The 20,809-nt window shown below is 31.1% G+C and overlaps 1 protein-coding gene across 1 annotated transcript in view; it reads right to left on the bottom strand.

Moving 5' to 3' along the window:
* Positions 1-20,809, bottom strand: part of LOC308641541 (intermembrane lipid transfer protein VPS13A-like) — a gene marked incomplete at its 5' end in the record, with an annotated part of 147,541 nt that overhangs the window by 39,997 nt on the left and 86,735 nt on the right. Inside the window, 11 exon segments of the mRNA XM_081280216.1 lie at positions 2,211-2,322; positions 9,604-9,727; positions 9,836-9,881; positions 10,202-10,365; positions 10,448-10,523; positions 11,392-11,496; positions 11,498-11,506; positions 12,908-12,989; positions 14,109-14,254; positions 15,071-15,184; positions 20,615-20,720. Of these exon segments, the coding sequence (XP_081136342.1) occupies positions 2,211-2,322; positions 9,604-9,727; positions 9,836-9,881; positions 10,202-10,365; positions 10,448-10,523; positions 11,392-11,496; positions 11,498-11,506; positions 12,908-12,989; positions 14,109-14,254; positions 15,071-15,184; positions 20,615-20,720 (1,084 nt within the window).

Genomic DNA, 20,809 nt, shown 5'->3' with positions numbered 1-20,809 from the left:
AGAGCACCTTTTTAAGAAAAAGAGAAACATTTTAAAGTATCAAATTTTTTCAAAGGCTCTGTCATTAAATCATTTAGATGAAACCTAAACAGATGAGGTTTTAAATCTAGTTTATATCATCCAATTATTTTTCACAGCACTAGTATTCATATATTTTAACTCACTCACTAATAATATAGTAGTTTCCATTTAAAAAAAATCACTACTATTGCTAGAACAACCACCTACTTCTTAACACCTGTAAGAGAATAATACTAATTGTAAACATATTAAGGTAGCTGGAGAATTCTTATAGGTATTTTCAGCTTATACTGTATTTAACTCTCTTACTAAACAGTAAGTTATGAGTTTTTAGTCCCTGCAATAGCTCTTGTAGTAATAAATGCTAAGACTGGAGTATTAAAAATAATATGCATCTCTGGAAGTACTTAGAAAATCATGCCTTTAAATCCCAGAGTTTAGAACTTCATAAAACAATTAGTAAAGGCATGGAAATAAGTTACTTGTCACTTAAATCGTCAACCATGAGAAATTTTTGATAACTCATAGTTTTCTTATATATTATAATCTGTTCCATTATAATAATGAGACTTGTATATTTCTAAATTCTCACTACTCATTCTTATTTCCTAGGAAATTTTTAAAAATAGTTTTGTTAGAAGTATTTTTAGTTTTTTAAAAGGTGATTTGAAAACTACTCAACTTTTAATCTAGTAAAATGCTAATAACATTTTGTTTGTGCTCTGACAAGATAAGTCAGGAATTGAGTAGAAATGTTAAACAGTGTTAGCCAATGTCATTTTTGCAACTATCTATCTTCAAAGAATGAAACAATGTCAATGTAGAGATTTCACAATAAGTCCTTAGAGCACAAGCTTTCAACAGACTGCAAATATTGTGACACTTTAAGGAACAATTTAAAATCACAGCATAATATCACTTCACTAAATAGTGTACATTAACTCTGTGGTTACATTTTAATATACTAGGCAGTAGGCTCAGAGAAAAATGGATATGTACATTTTGTGCAATATTATATGCTCTACATGAAGTAGGTAAAATATTAAAGTTTTAAATCTTTACCCTGGTTATTTTAAATATGATAATATTTACAATATCAAAGCTATAAAGAAGTGCCATATATTCATTATTACTGTAAGTATTTTTGAATCTGTATAATGTAATAACTACTGGTATGTTTTCAAGCAAATGATTTAATTTAGTATTCCACATCTAAACCACAGAAACAACTTTAGATTGGTATAGCTTAGTATGATCACCATGTTACTTACACCAAAATCCAGATATTAATGTCTGACTTATCAAGTAAGAAATTGTCTGAACAGATAAAATATTCTACCTTCCAAATATCTAGTGTTTCAGAAGCTAACCTCCCTTACTAAAAGATACTGGCTAGCATGTGAACTACATATCATATCTTCCAAGGTTTTACACAGACTACACTAGGAACAACAACATCAACAAAAACTAAAAACAACAACCACCAAAAACAAACAAACAAACAAACAAACAAACAAACAAACAAAAACCCAGGAAGAAGATCATGGCCATTTGAACATCTTCAAAAGTAAATCACAAGAACCCATGAATAATCTACAGTGGCAGTGTTCCTGAGTTTTGTTTTTATTTATTTTCAATTAGAGATAAGGATTACTTATATCTGGTATAAAAGTTAGTAGTGGTCTAATTAACTGAAGGAAGTATCCTAAATAGAAGTGGTTTAACTGGCTAAATATGTACCACATACTATGAGGATAAATAAGGCACATTGGCTTTGAATAAATCTAGCAAATCCACTGCAGAGCTAAGAATATATAAAAAGATTAGATTCACTAAAATTCTATTAAAAAGTTACCAATACAAAAGCTTTTCTTTATGTTCAAAATACTGAAACAGCTGTATGTAGTTTGTAATTTTAAGACTAAAATCTACTGTTGGCTTTCACTTGCAAAGTCATGCATTAATTGTTTTCATATCAAACTTTTTGATGCCTGTAAAAAAGAAAAAAAATCTTATAGTAAATAAATGTATTTTAAAGCCTAAGTAAATATAAAAAACTTAAAAAAGGAATTAATCAAAATTGATCAAAGTCCAGATAATCTAATATATATTTATAGCATCATATAGGTACTTAAAAAAATCTAGCTTTACTAATTTAATTTTAATTTATAAGATATTTCTTAACTTACCTGTAACATTTGATTTCCAGTACCATCCCTCAACCTGTAAGGTCTGATAACTCCATCTTCATTAAAAAACCGAGGAGGTCGTAGACTCTCCACTTCATAAGATTCTGTAGCTCTAGAGGAAAAAAATACAAACGAAAAAGTTATTAAAAAAAAAAAAAACCTTGTAAAACACTATAAAATGTAAAAAATACCACATCACTTTTCCATTTTTAAATTTGCTTATATGATATAATGTAAATTCTCTAGAAAAAATATAAAACTATAAAAAAAGTTTGTTAATAGGTTTTCTTGAGATAAAAATCAGAGCATTTGTTTCCCTTTAATACCTTTGGTTTCCTCCAGTACAATTCTCATTGTAAGTGTGGATTTCAAGCACTCTTTTTTTTTTTTTTTTTAAAGAGAGAGTGAGAGACAGACAGAGAGAGAGAGAGAGAGAGAGAGAATTTTTTAATCTTTATTTTTTAGTTTTCGGCGGGCACAACATCTTTTGTTTGTATGTGGTGCTGAGGATCGAACCCGGGCCGCACGCATGCCAGGCGAGCGCGCTACCACTTGAGCCACATCCCCAGCCCTCTTTTTTTTTCTTTTTGGTACTAGGGATGGAACCCAAGCATACTCAACCACTGAGCCACATCCCTAGCCCCCAGCCCCCACCCCCACCCCCGCTTTTTTTTTTTTTTTTTTTTTTTTTTTGAGAAAGAGCCTTGCTAAGTTGCTTGGGGCCATGATAAGTTGCTGAGGCTGGCTTTAAAAGTGCAATTCTCCTGTCTCAGCCTCCTGAATTCCTGGGATTATAGGCATACACCACTGTGCCCTAATCAAGACAAGGAAATTCATTTCTACTTTTAGTGTGATACAGTTCTTTTTAAAATTTTTGTTTATTTTGAACATCTTGAATGCACAATGAATTTTAAACAAGAATTTCTTTTCTACTCATTGTTGTGATCATATGGCCTATCTCCATTAAACTTATGGTGTTAACAATCACATGACATGATTTTCTAAAGTTTGAATACTTGCCTATTTGGGCTTAATGTACATGGGCTTAATGTTTGTTACCTTAAACAATGATACACACTGATAAATTGGCCAATTAAAAGCAGAATAGATGAAACAGAAACCAAACAAAAATGATCCAACTAAATAAACATTGTCCAAAGCTACAAAGGTTGTCCAAAGCTACAAAGGTAGAAGTAGAAAGATGTAACAAAGAATGTCATGTGAATAGTACCTAAAAGAGAGAACTGAAGTGGCTATATTAAAACCAGAAGAAAAAAAAAAAAACAGCATTAAATAAAAAAAATTCTCATAATATGCACTTAACAGAAGAGTCCTTTAATAAATGAAGCAAAACACTGAAAGAATTTAAGAGAAAAGATAATCCAACAATAACAGTTCAACATTTAAATACCCTAATTTCAATAATGAATAGCAACTAGACAACAAGAGTAAGGAAACAGAAAATTCGAACATATCTGTAGAACTTTCAACCCAACAATAGCACAATACCTATTCTTCGAAAAGCCTCATGGAACATTCTACCAGATGGACAGACAATATTTCAAGGATGTGAAATAAGTCTCAAAAAATATAAAAGTACTAAAAAGACACAAATATATTTTCTAACTACATGGAATAAAGATAAAATCTATATAAAAAAAGAAATTTAGGAAACTAAATAAAATTGGAAATTAAATAACAAGTCTAAGTAATGAAAGATCAAAGAAGAAATCACAAGGGAAATTCACTACTTTGACATGAATGAAAACAAAACATAACATACCCAAACTTAGGATGTACAGCAAAGAGAGAGTTCAGAAGGAAATTTATAAATGGGAATGCCTATTAAAGAAGAAGATTTAGGGCTGGGGTTGTGACTCAGTAGTAGAGTGCTCGCCTAGCATGCACAAGGCGCTGGGTTTGATCCTCAGCACCACATAAATATAAAGGGATTGTGCTCACCTAACACGTAAAAATAAAATACTTAAAAAAAAAAGAAGATTTAGAGTCAATACTTAACTCTTTTAAGAAACTAGGAAAAGAAAAGCAAACTAGATCCAAACCTAGCAGAAGGAAGAAAATAAAAGATTAGAGCAGAGAAGCTGGGTACAGTGGCATATACCTGCAATACCAGGAATCTGGGAGGCTGAAGCAGGAGGATCACAAATTTGAGACCAACCTTAGCTACTTAAAGAGGCCCTAAGCAGTTCAGGGAGACCTTGTTTCAAAATAAAAAGTAAAAGGGCTAGGAATGTAGTTCATTAGTGACATGGCCCTAGGTTCAATCCCCAATACCAAAAGAAAAAAAGGGGTTGGGGGAGGCAGAGACAAAGAATAAGATAAACAATTTTTTGAAAAGACCAAAAAAAAAGACTAAAACACAAAGCACTAGGTAGGAAGGAAGATTCAAATGACTAATACCAGGAATGAAAGAGAGAATACTGCTACCAATTTTACAGAGATAAAAATACTATGAATAAGTGTAAATTAACAAATTAGACAATCTAGATTAATCAGACAATTCCTAGAAAGACAAAAACTACTGAAAGTGACTGAAGAAATAATCTGAGAATTAATAATTTAAAAATTTACCAGAAATAAAAGTTAGAGCCAATGGTTTCGCTGATAAATTTTAACATGTGTTTAAAGAAATATTAACATCAATATATTACAAATTCTTCTAAAATTGTCTGTGAAGACAGTATTTCCCAAATATCAAAACCAGGTAAAAACAGTACAAGAAAACTACAGAACAATATCCCTCATGAATATACAAAAATACTATGAAATGAAATCCAGCAAAATATGAAAAGGATTAGAAATCATGATGAAGTGAATTTATTGCAAGTATGTAATACTGGTTCAACATATGAATCATTACTAAAATAGATCATATTAATAAAGGTAAAACAGTATCATCTCAATGAATGCAGAAAAAGCATGTAATAAAATCTAACACCATTCCATAATAAATACCCTTGACTAGAATATAAGGGAATTTCCTCAACCATCATGATAAAGTATGCCTATAAAAAACCCAAATAGATAATTTGGACTTTATCAAACATTTAGTAATGTTAAAAGACAACATACAAAAAGGAGAAAATAGGGTTGAGTTTCCAGAATATATAAACAACTCTTACAACTCAACAAGAAATATGTAAATCCATTTTAAAAAACAGAAAAAAGGGATTAGAACAGAGAGTTCTTTAGAAAAAATATACAAATGACCAATAAGCACATGAATGATGACTGACATCATTAGTCATTAAAGATATGCAAATCAAAGCCTTAATGAGATACCTCTCCATACCTAATATGTTAGGTATTTTAAAAAAAGAATAAAAAGGAAGATTATAAGTGTTAGAAAAAAATGTGGTGAAATTATAAATTTACTTTGCCTTTAAAGATGTAAGATAGTATAATTGCTATAGAAAAGTCTGACAGATCTTCAAAAAGTTAAATATAGAGCAGTCATATATTTTTTTAAAAAATTTTAAATTTGTTCTAATTAGTTATAAATGATAGTAGAAAGCATTTTACCACATCGTACGTAAACGGAGTGTAACTTCTCATTCTTCTGGTTGTACATGATGTAGAGTTATACAGGTTGTAGAATCATAATATGCACATAGGGTAATAATGTCTGATTCATTCTACTATCATTCCTACTCCCACAACCCCTCCCTTCATTTCACTCCCCTGTGTCTAGTCCAAAGTACTTCTATCCCACCCTGCCTTTATTGGGAATTAGCATCCACATATATTAGGGAAAACATTTGGCCTTTGGTTCTTTGGGATTGGCTTTTTTCACTTAGTATGCTATCCTCCAGCTATAATCATTTACCTACAAATGCCATAATTTCATTCTTGTTTAAGGCTGAGTAATATTCCATTGTGTATATATACCACAGTTTCTTTTTCCATTCATCTGTTAAAAGGCAACCTAGGTTGGTTCCATAGTTTAGAGAAGCAGCCATATTGACCTAGTAATTCCACTTCTAAAACATAGGTCCACACAAATACTTGTACATGAATTTTCTTAGTGGCATTATATACACACACACACACACACAATAAAATATTAGGCATAAAAAAGGAAGGAAGTTTTCCCTTTTTGCTGTAACATGAATAAATCCCGAAAACAGCACAATGCTAAGTGAAAGAAGCCAGCTACAAAAAGGCCACATGTTTTATGATTTCATTTATATGAAATGTCCAGAGTAGGCAAATCCCGTTGACTTCAGATTTTTTGACTCCAGACCTGTGAAAGAATAAATTTCTGTTGTTTAAGCACCAAGTTTGTGGAAATTTGTTACACTGGCCACAGAACACACACACACAAAATAGTATATAAGGGATTTCTCCACATGATTTCTTACAATTTAGATGTAAATCTGTAATTACTGCAATAAAAAAAAGGACTATGACACATGTTAAGTGGTACTCTAAGTGCTATGGAAAAGGACAAGAGCCACAACTACATTCACAGAACTTACATTTAAGCTGTAGACATAAATAAAGAAAGTAAAATATATAGTATGTTAAAAAGTGGCCAAAAGATAGAGACAGAAAACTACAGAAGGGAAGGGAAATATGAACTATGTGGAGTCAGGAAGGGGTCAGGAGTGGTCACAAAAAGTCTCAGTAGGAATATAATTTCTGAATAAAGGAATAAGTCCTGCTAATTACTGGGGAAAGTATATTCTAAGCAGAGCGGACTGAAAAAGTAAAGAAAGAGGAACATTATCTTCTGTTGTGTACCACATCTGATTTTCAATTTAAACTTATGACATCCTCATGTAGGATTAATGGAGTGGGGGGGGGGGCAGGAATTTCTCTTTTCTCCTAAACCATAGTAAAAGTACCAACTGCCTGTTTTTTAGCTTCTGAAACATCACTTTCTCGATTATTCTCCAACCTCACTAGCTGTTCCTCTCTCCTCCTTTACTGGGTCCTCCTTATTGCCCTCACTTTGCCTAAGTGCCAAGTTCTTGGGCCTCTTTCATTTCCATTCTCATTCCCTAAGTGATCCCATTCAATCTCATGTTTTAAATACTTAACTGTAGCTTGGAAATTTCTCTTCAAATTCAGACTCTTGCATGAAACAACTATTTGGGTCTCCATCTGGATGTCTAAGTGGTAATTTAAGCTTAATATATTTAAAATAAACCCTTGAACTCCTCTTTACCTAAAAGTAACGATAAACCATTGTTCTAGTGAGTTCATACAAAAAAACCTCATAATTATCCTTGATGATTTTCCTTTCATATCTCATATCCAATTAATCAATTAATCCTATTAATACTACCTTCAAAATACACTCATAACATGACCTCCTCTTACGATCTCTAACACTATAATGGTCAAATCATATCATCTCTCTCTGAATTAGTGCAGAGCCCTTTTAAGTGCTCTACTGTTTGACCCCTTTGCCACCCACATCATTCCTCTGGGTTCAAAACCTTCCAAGGACTTCGCTTCTTTCTTAAAAACTCTAAGTCCTTACACTGGCTTGCCAAGCTCTGTGTGATGAGTCCCTACTCATTTTTCCTGATAACATCTCCCAACGTTTTTGGGCTTACTAGTCCTGCTGTCTCATATAGGCCAAGCATACTCCTTCATTAGGACTTTTTACTTGTTTTTCTTTCTGCCTGGATTCTCACATGACTCTTACTTCTTTCAGGTCTCTCCTCAAATACAATCACTGAAGTGAACTGACCCTGAATATTGTATTTATAAAACAGCAACTTTTCATCACTATCATTTTGGTTCTCCCATTTTGTCTTTTTTTTTTTTTTTTTTGTACTGGGGATTGAACCCAGGAGTATTTAACCACTAAGCTACAATCCAAGTCCTTTACATATATTTTTTTATTTTGAGATGGACCTCAGTAAGTTGTTGAGGCTGGCTTTGAACTTGTGATCCTCCTGCTTCAGCTTCCTATGTTGTTAGAATTACAGGTGTACACCACCATGCCTGGCTGGTTCTTATCCTTGATCTACTTTTTCTTCACAGTGTTTTTCACCATTTAGCTTATATTTACCAGCTACTTATTTTTGTAAGCTGTATCAAGACAGAAACATTTTCAATTACATTCACTGGTAGTTCTTTAAGTAACTGGAACAGATATGATAACTATATATTACAGAAATACAAAAAAATTTACCTTGTATTAAATAGCTTATTAACTATGTTTATATGATCTATTTACTTACTCTTGTCTTTCTCATCTGCCAAAATTGAGAGAAATATTAAATTCTTTCATAAATATTATATATAGGAAGGCTTTATAATTTTATCAAAATTATAAAACCTGCTTTATAAAAATTGAGCGAATTTGTGAAGTGAATACAAGTTGAAGATTATTCTTAACTTTGTGGCTTATTATTCTTTTGATTATTAGAAATTGCCTTATTTATTCAAAAAAAGCTTTTTCTGCTTTAGAGTCTATTTCATGTAAAATTAATACATATATACTCTTCACAAATAATAAAGCAACAGAATGCTTGATGCCTATCATTCCCTTTCCAAATTCCATTTTATTATTTTATATTAATTGGGATCCAATTTTGCTTTTTTATATAGGCCAATTAGATTTCTCCACTAATTTATATTTTCACCTTTGATTCTTCCTTTTGGTTTCAAAGTCTTTTTTCGTAAGTACACCTTTGATAGTTTCAGTCTTCTTTCTTTTTTCTAAAAATGCTCTGTTTTTGCCTTTGATTTTTAAAAGTAATGTAGCAGAATACAGAAATACAGGTTTTAGCTAAATGACTGGTAAGTCTAGCAGCTCTGGGCAGATGTGTGCATAGATGTTTTGAATTCCTTATGTTTCACTGCCATTTGAGTTTCTAATGAATGTGACTCCAGTTATAGTAAACTGAAGTTAAAGGTAAAGGAAACTTAGCCTCTTCCCCATCTTAATTCTAAATTATTATAAAAACAAAGACACACAGGAAGAGGAAGAGAGGGTATGAATTTAACAGTTTTATAACAAAATAAGATCATAAAGGAAGGATGAGGATAAAATGAGTTTGAATCGAATATAAAATGCCATTTTTTACCTCTCAAAATAGAATACAGAATATTATATTTACTAATTTCAAAACTGACACATAGCATTACATTAATATATTTCAATTAAGGTAACTAAAAAGCTTCTACTTGCTAAACCATTCTTGGGAACGGCTTCTAGGAATGAATGACAAGTAAAGGAGAACTATATAAATTTGAAATGACATCACAACAACTTAAAAAGAATCAAAACGAATTTGGAAGTCATATGTAATCTGCCATATTATAGTGTTCACAACTAAATGTGCAAAGCCAAACAACAGGTATATTTCATTTCTCATGGCTTATACATTTTATCTCAAAGAGAATTATTTACCTTTTAATTCCCTGAAATGTACTGCTAGCCATGTCTATGATGCCTCCAGTTGGTCTGGTCACTGCTCCAACTAAACCTTTCCCAACACCTTTAAAGAAACCAGCTGCTCCTTCTTTTTGAGCTCCTAGAAAGAAAAAAATAATAAAGATTCAAACAATCGGACCAAGAATAAAAATAAGCAATTTGTTAAAGACTTTGATATATATATAACCAAAAGCAACAATATCCTTACCTTTGATTGGTTTTGTAACAATTCCTGTAATGCCACTCACAAAACCCTGGAGGGAAAACACAATTGAAAGTTTACAATACATTTATATGATGCTCTGAAGAACTAAGTATGGCTTAAACAACAACAAAAAAAAAACAGAATTATTCATTGATATATACCATTAAGAATTAACAAATTTCTTAAGTACTTTATTGAAACAATGTTTTTGGAGGCTACAAATATATTCTATATGTCATCACTCACTACTCTTAAAATATCCAAATAATAATTTAAGCAGCGAGAGTTATAAGACTATTTTTTTTATTCATAGAATGTGGATTCAATAGGTATTTCCTAAAATGTTCACAACCCTGTGAAATTTCTTACAGAAACTAAGCCTTTTCCTCCACGAGTAATGCCTTCTCTAAGCCCAGCTGGTTGCTTATTCATTGCTTCTCTTCTCTTCTGCTGGTAGTCTTCATCCATAGTCATAGCTGCTACTCCTTTAGCCATAGCACTGGTGATTTTGGAGGCAGCGCCAGCTAATCCACCTAACAGAAGTTGTAATATTTTTAGTAAAAACAATATATCATTACTTTTCAGTACAATAAAACATAGCATTCTATTTCTTACCGACAGCTCCACCAACTAGTGCTCTAAGTCCTAGTGCCATTCCTTCCACAAACTCTTCAGGACCCTGGATAGCCCCCTGAAGTGACAAAAGAATTAAAGAAAAAAAAAAGGTCATATTTACTTTTAAAAGTGAGCTTATTGATAGAAATGAGGAAAGTGGTAGTGAGGAAAAGAATAAAGACGTGCTGCCAGCAAAAATGTAACACTGAAAGAATTTTCAGGGAAAATTTCATGACATTTAACATGTAAAGAATATATTGTTGGAAGCTGTTCCAAACTTAGAAAAGAGTTTGACAATTCACCAAAATTTGGAAAAGATGCTCGCTGTGTTTTGTAAATTATATGATGAAAACAAAGCAAGCACACTTCAAACTACTCGTAAGTTTTTTAGAAAAGAAATAAAACACTTTAAAATTCTTAATGTTTCTAATGTTTTAATTATATGAAATATATATTAGTTTTACTTCATTTTTTGTTACCCTATAGGGTATACATCTTATAAGTGAAAGCAGGAAAGTTCTGAATGTTTTGACAAAGTCTTCAGGGATCTAAACAATCATAATTTTTCCCACTGGTTATTAAGACTACTTTGCAAAATGTTAGCTTGTATGGTTATTTTTATAGTTCTACAGTTCTTTGCAAAGCAAGATTTGTCAAACATGGTGACCTTCCTTCTGTTACACTTTGAATTGTATCAATCTTTTATATTTCAAAAAAACACTTAAAATCCAGTATTTCTAATAAAATCAGAAGTTAAATATTTTGAGTAAAAAAGTAGAAACTTTCTTCCAACCTCCTCAAACCTTAAGAATGTTTGCTGCAAATTATCATTTTGTGTGTCTCCACAAATCTATTTACTCCAACAGCTCAAGTTAGCAAAAGAAATGCATTATCTATTCAAAAGTAACTTGATACGTTCCACAATATAAGTGTAAATGTTTTACCTGGTAAGGTTCATAAAAAAATGCTTCCACACCTTCTGAAAATTCTCTAATTAAGCCAAAAGGATTTCCCAAAACATCAAGTCCAAGAATTAGTACATACATCTGGCTTAATGGCCTAAAAATGAAATATGAACATTAATCAATTCAGATCATTAGACCTAATTCTCTTAAAAATTACTTAGTATACATATCCAGTTTTCTGAAGATAACATCTTCACTACCAATTTCAACTCTTACTTTATATCACCCATTCATCATTATTCTGTTTTTAAAAAGCAATTCAGTATTACACTAATGAGATAATATATTTACATAAAGCTCTAGAATATTTAAAATACTTTCACTTTAAAGAATGTACATTCTTTATTTAACTGTTACCTAACTTCACCTAGGTTCAGAGTTACCTCTTATTACACTTATTTTCAATACTGACCTTATTCACCAGTTACACATGCTACCTGCAAAGTTCATTCTTTTTTTCTAAAAATAGAGTTTTTGAGTCTTTGGTCAGATGACTTAATAAAGAGCTTACATTCAAATATAAATTCTTGACCACCTGTTTAAATTGATCCCCCTTTTTTTTCCCTATTATTGCATTCATTCTGTCCTAATTGAGACTTCAAGCACAATATCTCCGGGCAACCATGTCTTCAGTTGTTATTACCAGCACCATTTTATAGATTGAGTCAAATGATGCCCAGGGTCACAAAGTAAGTATATGGCAAAAGTGGGATCCAAACCCAAATAAATCTCGAGTCATGCCCAGTGATCTTTTCACTATACCATAGGTAATTCAGATGCTAAGTTATATCAGAAAATATAGAAATCTTTCCAGAGGTGGAAAAAACTATTAAAATAACATCTATCTAATTTAACAATTTTATATTAAAAACACCTTGTATTCACCAGTTACTAATAAATATAATGAATTACATAGCTGACATTTCATTTAATGAAGAAAAATTTATGTCATTTGCAGGAAAATGGGTAGAAATGGAGAGAGCATCATGTTAAGTGAAATAAGTCAGACTCAGAAAGTCAAGAGTCATGTTTTCTCTCATATGTTGTAGCTAGAGAGAAAGAAAAGGGAGAAAGCAAAGAATCTCATGGAAATAGGAGGTAGAGTAAGAAGAAGATCACAGGGTAGGGAAAGGAGAGGTACTGGTCAGTGAAATTAACTCAGTTATGTGCATATATGTATATGCTACAATGAAACCCAATATACTATAAAATTATTATGCTTAATAAAACATTTTTTAATAAAAAATTTTACTTCTAAACTACACTGATACAGAAAAGAATTTCTGACAGTAGCTGAAAAATACAAGGACCAAAAAAACCAAATGGGGGTTAGTTCATATTTCTTACTATAATTCTGGAAGGAAAAAAATTTTTGAAAGTTTGAAAATGGCCATTTACTTCCTTGACAAATTTATGGTATACATCAATGAACAGATACAGAAGGTTTTACTAGAGTATATCATTCTGTCCCTTTGTAAAATAATCTCAGACAAACCTGTTTTGAATAGTGTTTTATTACTTCAGACTGTAGTTCAGATGTTGTATGGAACTGATAGTTGAGTTCAAAAAAGGCAAGCCTGAAAAAAATATAAATATACGTAGACACACACACATATACATACGTGCATATGCATGGAAAGAGAATATTTTAAATATTGATACAGTTTTATTTTCTTTAGAATTTTTACCCAAATCTTTCCTAATATATTTTCCCATGTACATCTCTGCATTTCATAGCCAAAGAAAGTTTTAAGAAACTGATGAAATCTATAGATCTTACACTCTGGAAGTCACCAGTAGGCAAATTTTCCTATAATTTAGGGGATTCACAGACCTTCTGGATCCCATTTATGGACCACTAAAACTGTTTCCTAGTTCTGTCCTATCATGGCACTCCCAGAAAATGACCAACATGTTGGGGTAAATGGCTGCTTAAGGATGGCTGCAGTTCAACTGCTGCTGGTCTTTCTTAATGGGCTGACAGGTGAGGAATCAAAATCAGTCTACTTATAATACATTCACAAAATATGACTAATCCACTAATTGTGAAGCTCTATGCTTCATAGTGTTGAATATGAGAGCAAAAAGATTAGATATTTCATCCTATTCTGCTGCCTTTAAATGTACATTCTTTATTTAACTGTTACCTAACTTCACCTAGGTTCAGAGTTACCTCTTATTACACTTATTTTCAATACTGACCTTATTCACCAGTTACACATGCTACCTGCAAAGTTCATTCTTTTTTTCTAAAAATAGAGTTTTTGAGTCTTTGGTCAGATGACTTAATAAAGAGCTTACATTCAAATATAAATTCTTGACCACCTGTTTAAATTGATCCCCCTTTTTTTCCCTATTATTGCATTCATTCTGTCCTAATTGAGACTTCAAGCACAATATCTCCGGGCAACCATGTCTTCTTCGAAATATTTCCAAGGCCAGACATTTTAAAGTATACAAAATTGCATGGCTTACGTCAATTTTTCTTAAGAAAATTATTTAATAATTATTCTTTGATTTAGTAGTTAGGAGCAGATAAAATGCTTGATGTTAGTTTGATTGCATTCCACTTAAACACAAAACCGCCTTTCCCCCATTATCTACTACATACTATACATACTTTCTCATTTACAAAAATTTTTAGGTAAATAAAAAGGAATTATTCATCAATATACAAATCTGAATATTGAACATACTTAAAAACTACATCTTGTACATCTGTAAGGGTGGCACCAATACTCTTTAGCAAAAGATTTAAAGAATGAACTGGGATCAGTCCTCCATGATGCTCTGAATCTTTAGCTTCTTCTCTACCCGAACTCAGTGAAACACTTAAATGCAGCTAGAGACAAAGAGATACATATTTAAGAGTACTTTCTTCATACTGACAATTTTAATTTTTAAAAATCAGCTTAATTTTAAGTTTATTACACCATAAATAACATTTTAAAGTTACCTGGATTATGCCAAAATTAAGTAGAAATTTTAAAGAAACTTAAAATCCAACATAGCTCTATTTAAATTCAACAATTTAAAATTATATGATATTTACTTTAATCCTATTCTTTTGACAAGCTTAGGAAAATATTTATTTTTAACATTTGTTAATAACATTAATAATCTAGAAGCTAAAGCTGTTGAGAATAACTCAAATATATCTAAATGTGTACATTTCAACTATAAGAATTGTGTTAGTATGATGAAACCAGTTAAAAAGTACAATTGTATTGTACTGCATATATGTGCATATATATGTGAAATGATTTTAAAGTATTCTGTAACTCAAAGCATTTTTTTTGTTAAAATCTAACTTAGATTTACTTTAATTCATTGTCCAATTTTAAAATCAAGTATAATTTGTAAAATAATTCAAAACTAATACACAATATATGAAAATTTAAAATTGCCAGCTAATAGCTTAACAGAAAATTAAAGTAAAATAATGTTAGGTCAAAATACAAACACATGCTGTAGGGTGATTCCACTATTATTTCCACATAACTTCTTTGTTACTTATTTATATCTGTAATTATCATAATAGAGAATTTCTATACTATTAAAGAATATAATTTAAATGCTATATCACTCCTAAAAGATCAAATCTATTTGTTATTACCTAGATTATCAAGGACAATAAAAATAATTTGTTTTTCCCTACCTTGATAGGAGATATATGAAAATATTCATAGAGACTGACTTGTGATTGATCTACCAATGAAACTGTCTCATATTCTTCTTCAAAAGCTTCTTTATCTTTATGAAAAAGTTCAAGCTACAAAAGGAACATAAAGTATTTAAAACTGAAAAAATCTGCCTGTAGGAGATTTAAACTAATAGCTCACATATCTAAGAAAGCTCCTCTATAATACCTACTCAAGAGTACTCATGATTAGAGGTTACTGCCTCAGAAGAGAAACTAAAATTTTTATAGTTAGAAAAGTTCTGTCTGATCACAAGCTGGTAAGCATATCTTTTGTTTTCATTCATTAAATCATTAGAGACACCAAGATTTTCTTCAAGTGACTACAGATCTTCTTTCAAAAGGCCACTAATCCATTTCATCAACCTACTCTGGGGCATATTTGTTTCTTTAAACACAATCATAATGGTTACACTTATAGAATGTTGGTACCTGCTTTACTGCAATCTACAGAGGCCAGTTAATATAATTTTGAAAAGAAGGAACTGATCAATTTACAATAGCTAAACTATGGAAGCAACCTAGATGCCCTTTAACAGATGAATGGATAAAGAAAATGTAGTACATATACACAATGGACTATTACTCAGCCTTAAAGAATAACAAAATTATGGCATGTGCAGGTAAATGGATGGAGCTGGAGAATATTATGCTAGGTAAAATAAGCCAAACCCAAAAAACCAAAGGCTGAATGTTTTCTGAGAAACGAATGCTAATCCATAAAGGGGGGAGGAAGTGGGAGAGAATAAAGGAACTTTGGATTGTTCAGGGGGAATGAGAGAAGGGGAAGGGGGGTGGGAATGAAAAGGATGGTGGAATGAGATAAATATTATTATCCTATATAGTTGTACGATTATACTATAGGTGTGACTCTGCACAACGTTCAGCCAGAGGAAGGGGAAGTTGTGCTCCATTTGTACACAATGTGCCAAAATGCATTCTACTGTCATGCATAACTAATAAGAACAAATTAAAAAATAAAATGAAAAAAGAAACTCATGAACTCATGCTTAAGTTCACATAATAAACCTATTGCTAAAGCATCAAAGTAGAACCAGGATAAATCGAGCAAAAAAATCCAACTACTATTTTAAAGAAAACATATAAAAAGAATAATTTACTAAATGATAATGCAAAAACAGAAATGGATAAATCCAAAATGTGAAGAATTTTAGAGAATGAATGGATGAGTTTCTTCAACAATAAGTGGTTTCAAAAAGACGCAATGCATTAAACATATTTAAATATATTAATCAAAGCAGCCTGTGGACCAATTTTGGATCATGATATATATGATCAAATGTAAAAAGACAGTTTTTCAACAGTGAGTAAAATTTAATCATGGCATGTCAATTAGATAATATTACAGAATAATTTCTAAAGTTTTTACTATAACAATAGTTATGCAAAAAAGGAGAAGGAGTGAAAATAATTTTGCATGAAGTGATTATATTTTCATTTTTGATAATCACCAATACTTCTCTTCCAAACACAAAGACATAAGTTACTTCTATGTGTTGAGAAGTAGCCCAGGAACTTGAAGATAAATTTGTAGAAATTATGCAATAAAAAAAGGGGTGAAGAAAAATTAACAGTGTCTCAGGGAAATATGGAATACCACTTATATAAATCAGAAATTGCTTTGATGAGATGTATATTTTAAGTTGTGGAGCAATCACTTAAAAAAACTCAAAGTTATGATAAGCACATTACTAAAGAAATTTAAACACTTCATAAGAAAATGTTCTTTTAATACAAAGAGCAGTAAAGAAGGCAGAAAGGAACAAAAATGATGAACACATAGAAAACAAAAAAATAAAATGTAGGCTAAATCCAATTATATTAGTAACAAAATGTGAATGAATCAAACAATTCAATTGACAAGCAGAAATTATCAGAATGGATGTAAAAAAAAGTAAGACTGAGTCAGGCACAGTGGCACACGCCTGTAATCCCAGCCACTCTGACCTTAAAAAAAATGGATTATAAAAAATTGCTGTTGTATTGTCATGAGCAACTAATTTAAAAAAATGCTGTCAATAATTTTATACCAATACATTAGAAAACTTAGATAAAAGAGACAAAATTCTTAGAAGTATGCAAACTGATGGAAGTGACCCCAAAAGAAATATACCATCTAAATAGATCTACAATAAATGAAGGATTATTAAATTTTAATTTTAAAAAGTACACAAAAAAATGTGGGCTCAGATGGCTTCATTGCTGAATTGTACTAAACATTTTAAAAACTACTAATTTTTCACAAACTTCTCCCCCCAGCAAAAAAATAGAGGAGGAACAATTCTCAATTTATGAAGTCATTACTACTCTTGACACCAAAACCAAACAAAGACATCATAAGAAACCACAGATGAATATCTCTTATGAATGTGAATATAAAAATCCTCAATAAAATATTAATAAACTTAATCTAGCTATTTACATATGTATTATAAGAATAATGACATGTAAATGTATGTATAACACAGACAATCAATGTCTAGAAAAAACTCAGTCAACATCATACTTAAGGGTAAAAGACTGAAACCTTTCCCACTAATATTAGAAATAACAAAAGGATTGCTGCTCTCACTTCAGCAATTCACTAGTTAGTACTAGGGCAATTAGGGAAGAAAAAGTAATCAAAAAAACTTCTCATATCAGAAAGGAAGTAGTTGATCTACCTCTTTTCTTAGATGATATAACCTCATATTAAAATGTATGATAAAAACAATCATAGCTAACAAAATAATTCAGCTACATTGTAGAAAATAATACATGTGAAAATCAATTTTATTTCAATATACTAGCAATTACCAATGAAAAAATGTAATTAGGAAAACAAGCAGCTTCATGCATAATACTGAAGAAAGAATATAATGCTGAGGAATAAATTTAATATAAGTAGCTGGGTGTGGTGTGAAAAGCCTGTGATCCCAATTACTTGGAAAGCTGAGGCAGGAGGACTGCATTGCAGGGCAGACTCAGCAACTTAGTAAGACCTCAGCAATTTAGCAAGACCCTATCTCAAAATCAAAAAATAAAAAGGGTTGGGTTGTGTACCTCAGTGATAGAGTATGCCTGGGTTCAATCCCCAGGTCCCTTTACCTGCCAAAGTTTAACAAGTAGAAAACCTATACTCTGAAAACTGTAAAACATTGTTAAAAGAAATGAAAGATCTATAAAATGGAAAACCATCTCATGTTAAAGCAGCAGAAGTCTTAAAACTATTAATTCTGTCAATCTATAGATTCAATGCAATACCTATCAGAAACCCATCTGAATTTTTTTGAAGGACTTGAGGAGCTAAAAATTTATATGGAATTCCAAGATTCAGGATAGCCAAAACAATCTTGGAAAAGAAGAAAAAGTAGAAACACCCATTTCTTAGTTTCAAAACTAATTACAAAGCAATGATAAGATAGTATTGTCTGGTAACAAGGACAAACAGAACAATGGAATAAAAATATGTTCCTATGGTCAATTGGTTTTTGACAAAAGTGCTAAGATTATTCAACAGAGGAATAAATATCTTTTCAAGAAATCACACTGAGTCACTTGGATAGTCATATGCAAAAGAATAGCTTAGACCCTTATATGCAAAACTGAACTCAAAATGGATCAAAGACCAAATTTTAAGATGTAAAAATTTAAAAGTTTTAAAACATAATGCTAAATATTTATGACCTGAGATTTGGCAAAGGATTCTTAGAAATGACACCAAAAGCATGAACAATAAAATAAAGAATATGGGGTTGGGGTTGTAGCTCAGTGGTGGAGCGCTCGTCTAGCATTGTAAGGCACTGGGTTCGATCCTTAGCACCACATAAAAATAAATAAAAAATAAAATAAATAAAACATGAGAAAATATTTAAGAAACCTATCTCTGATAAGAGATTAGTATCCAGAATGTATCCAGAATATATGAAGAACTTTTTATAATTCCTTAATAAGAAGAAAAAATACAAATATTAGGCAAAGGCATCTGAATGGACATTTCTCCATGAAATATATAAAAATTATTAATTAGCAAATGTAAAGATTTTCAACATTATTAATCATAGGTAATTTCAAATCAAAACCTCAATAAGAAACTATTATACACCCCACTAGAATAGCTACAATAAAATAAACACAGAGAATAATAAGTGTTGGAGAGAGTATGGAGAAAACAGAACCCTCTTATACTCTGGTAAAAATGACAAATGGTGGAGAAACTATAGGAAACTGGTAGTTCTCAAATAATTGAACATAGATATCATGTGACCTGGCAATTTCACTTCTAGGTATACATTTAATCCAGAGAAATAAAAACATATGTCTATATAAAACCTTATAAACAAATATTCGTAATACTATCTGTAACAGACAAAATGTGCTAAAAACCCAAATTTCCATTACCTGATAATGGAAACATGGCATATTCATGTAATGGAATATTATTTGACCATAAAAGGAATAAAATACTAATGCTACAACATAGATGAACTTAGAAACATTGTGCTAAGTGAAAGAAACACTTCACCAAAGACAATGTATTATATGATTTCACAGATATAAAATGTTCAGAATAGAAAACCTTTCTGAAGAGGCAAAAAGTAGAATAGCAGTTACACAGAACTAAGGCATTTCTTCTGGGTGTGATAAAAATGTTCTGGAATTAGTGGTGATGTCATACAACTTTGTGAATAAATTTAAAACCCCCAAGTTTTATATTTTTAAAGGGTGAATTGCATAGTATGTGAAATATATCTCAAAAAGCTGTTTTAAGGGGAAAAAATGTATCTGCCATGAAGTTTGTCTTTATCTTAAGAAGTCTTTCTATGTGGGAAGGTAATTAAAGAGCCTATATTTCATCTAGCTTATCACTGTGATATTAAAGTCTTTCAAATAGTCACCAAGAAAATGAAACCTTTCAATTTGACTTATCCCTTTTTTCATCAAATATCCTGGTTGTACCCCAAATTTCTAAATTATCAATCCAAACAAAAACAAAGCAAAATTAACCCACAAAAATAAAAGGAAAAAAGTGATGTGACTGTGACTGATTACCTTCTTTCTTCTACCATTTAGACTAAAACTTTTCCTTTGTCTTGCTAACATCTAAAAATATGATTTTCCCCAATATACCCACCACAATTAAATAAGGATTTAAATTATATCTTATTTATTTATTTATTTTTATTTTTGGTACCAGAGACTGAACTCAAGGGTGCTTAACCATTGAGCCACATCCCCAGACCTTTTTATATTTTATTTAGAGACAAGGCTTTGCTAATTGCTTAGAGCCTTGCTAAACTGCTGAGGCTGGCTTCAAACTTTTGAATTTTCTGTCTTAGCCTCCCTAGCCACTAGGATTACAGGCATGCACAACCATACCTGGCTTAAAATTATATTTTAAAGAAGAACACAAAAGCCATTTTAATATCTGTAAGAATTTATATTTTTTAATCCCCCTCTTTCCTTAGCCCATCCCATAAATTCTATTATTTTAAGTCTTACCTCTGTTTTTCCAGTCACCTCAGCTTCTGTCATGAGGTCTGCTAGAGCATATACGAAACCAAGATCTAACCTGAGATCCATTTCTTGAATCAACACTTTGAAATACCTAAATTATAAAGCAGAAAACATTTCATAAAATCAATTAATTGCATTGAGGAAAAAAAGTATCAGATAAATATTAGAACTTTGAAATTT

The sequence above is a fragment of the Spermophilus citellus genome, assembly GCF_964194105.1.
Source record: "Spermophilus citellus genome assembly, chromosome: 2".
Taxonomy (NCBI): domain Eukaryota; kingdom Metazoa; phylum Chordata; class Mammalia; order Rodentia; family Sciuridae; genus Spermophilus; species Spermophilus citellus.
Note: the sequence above shows the minus strand (reverse complement) of the source record. Positions and strands in the feature narration are given on the sequence as shown.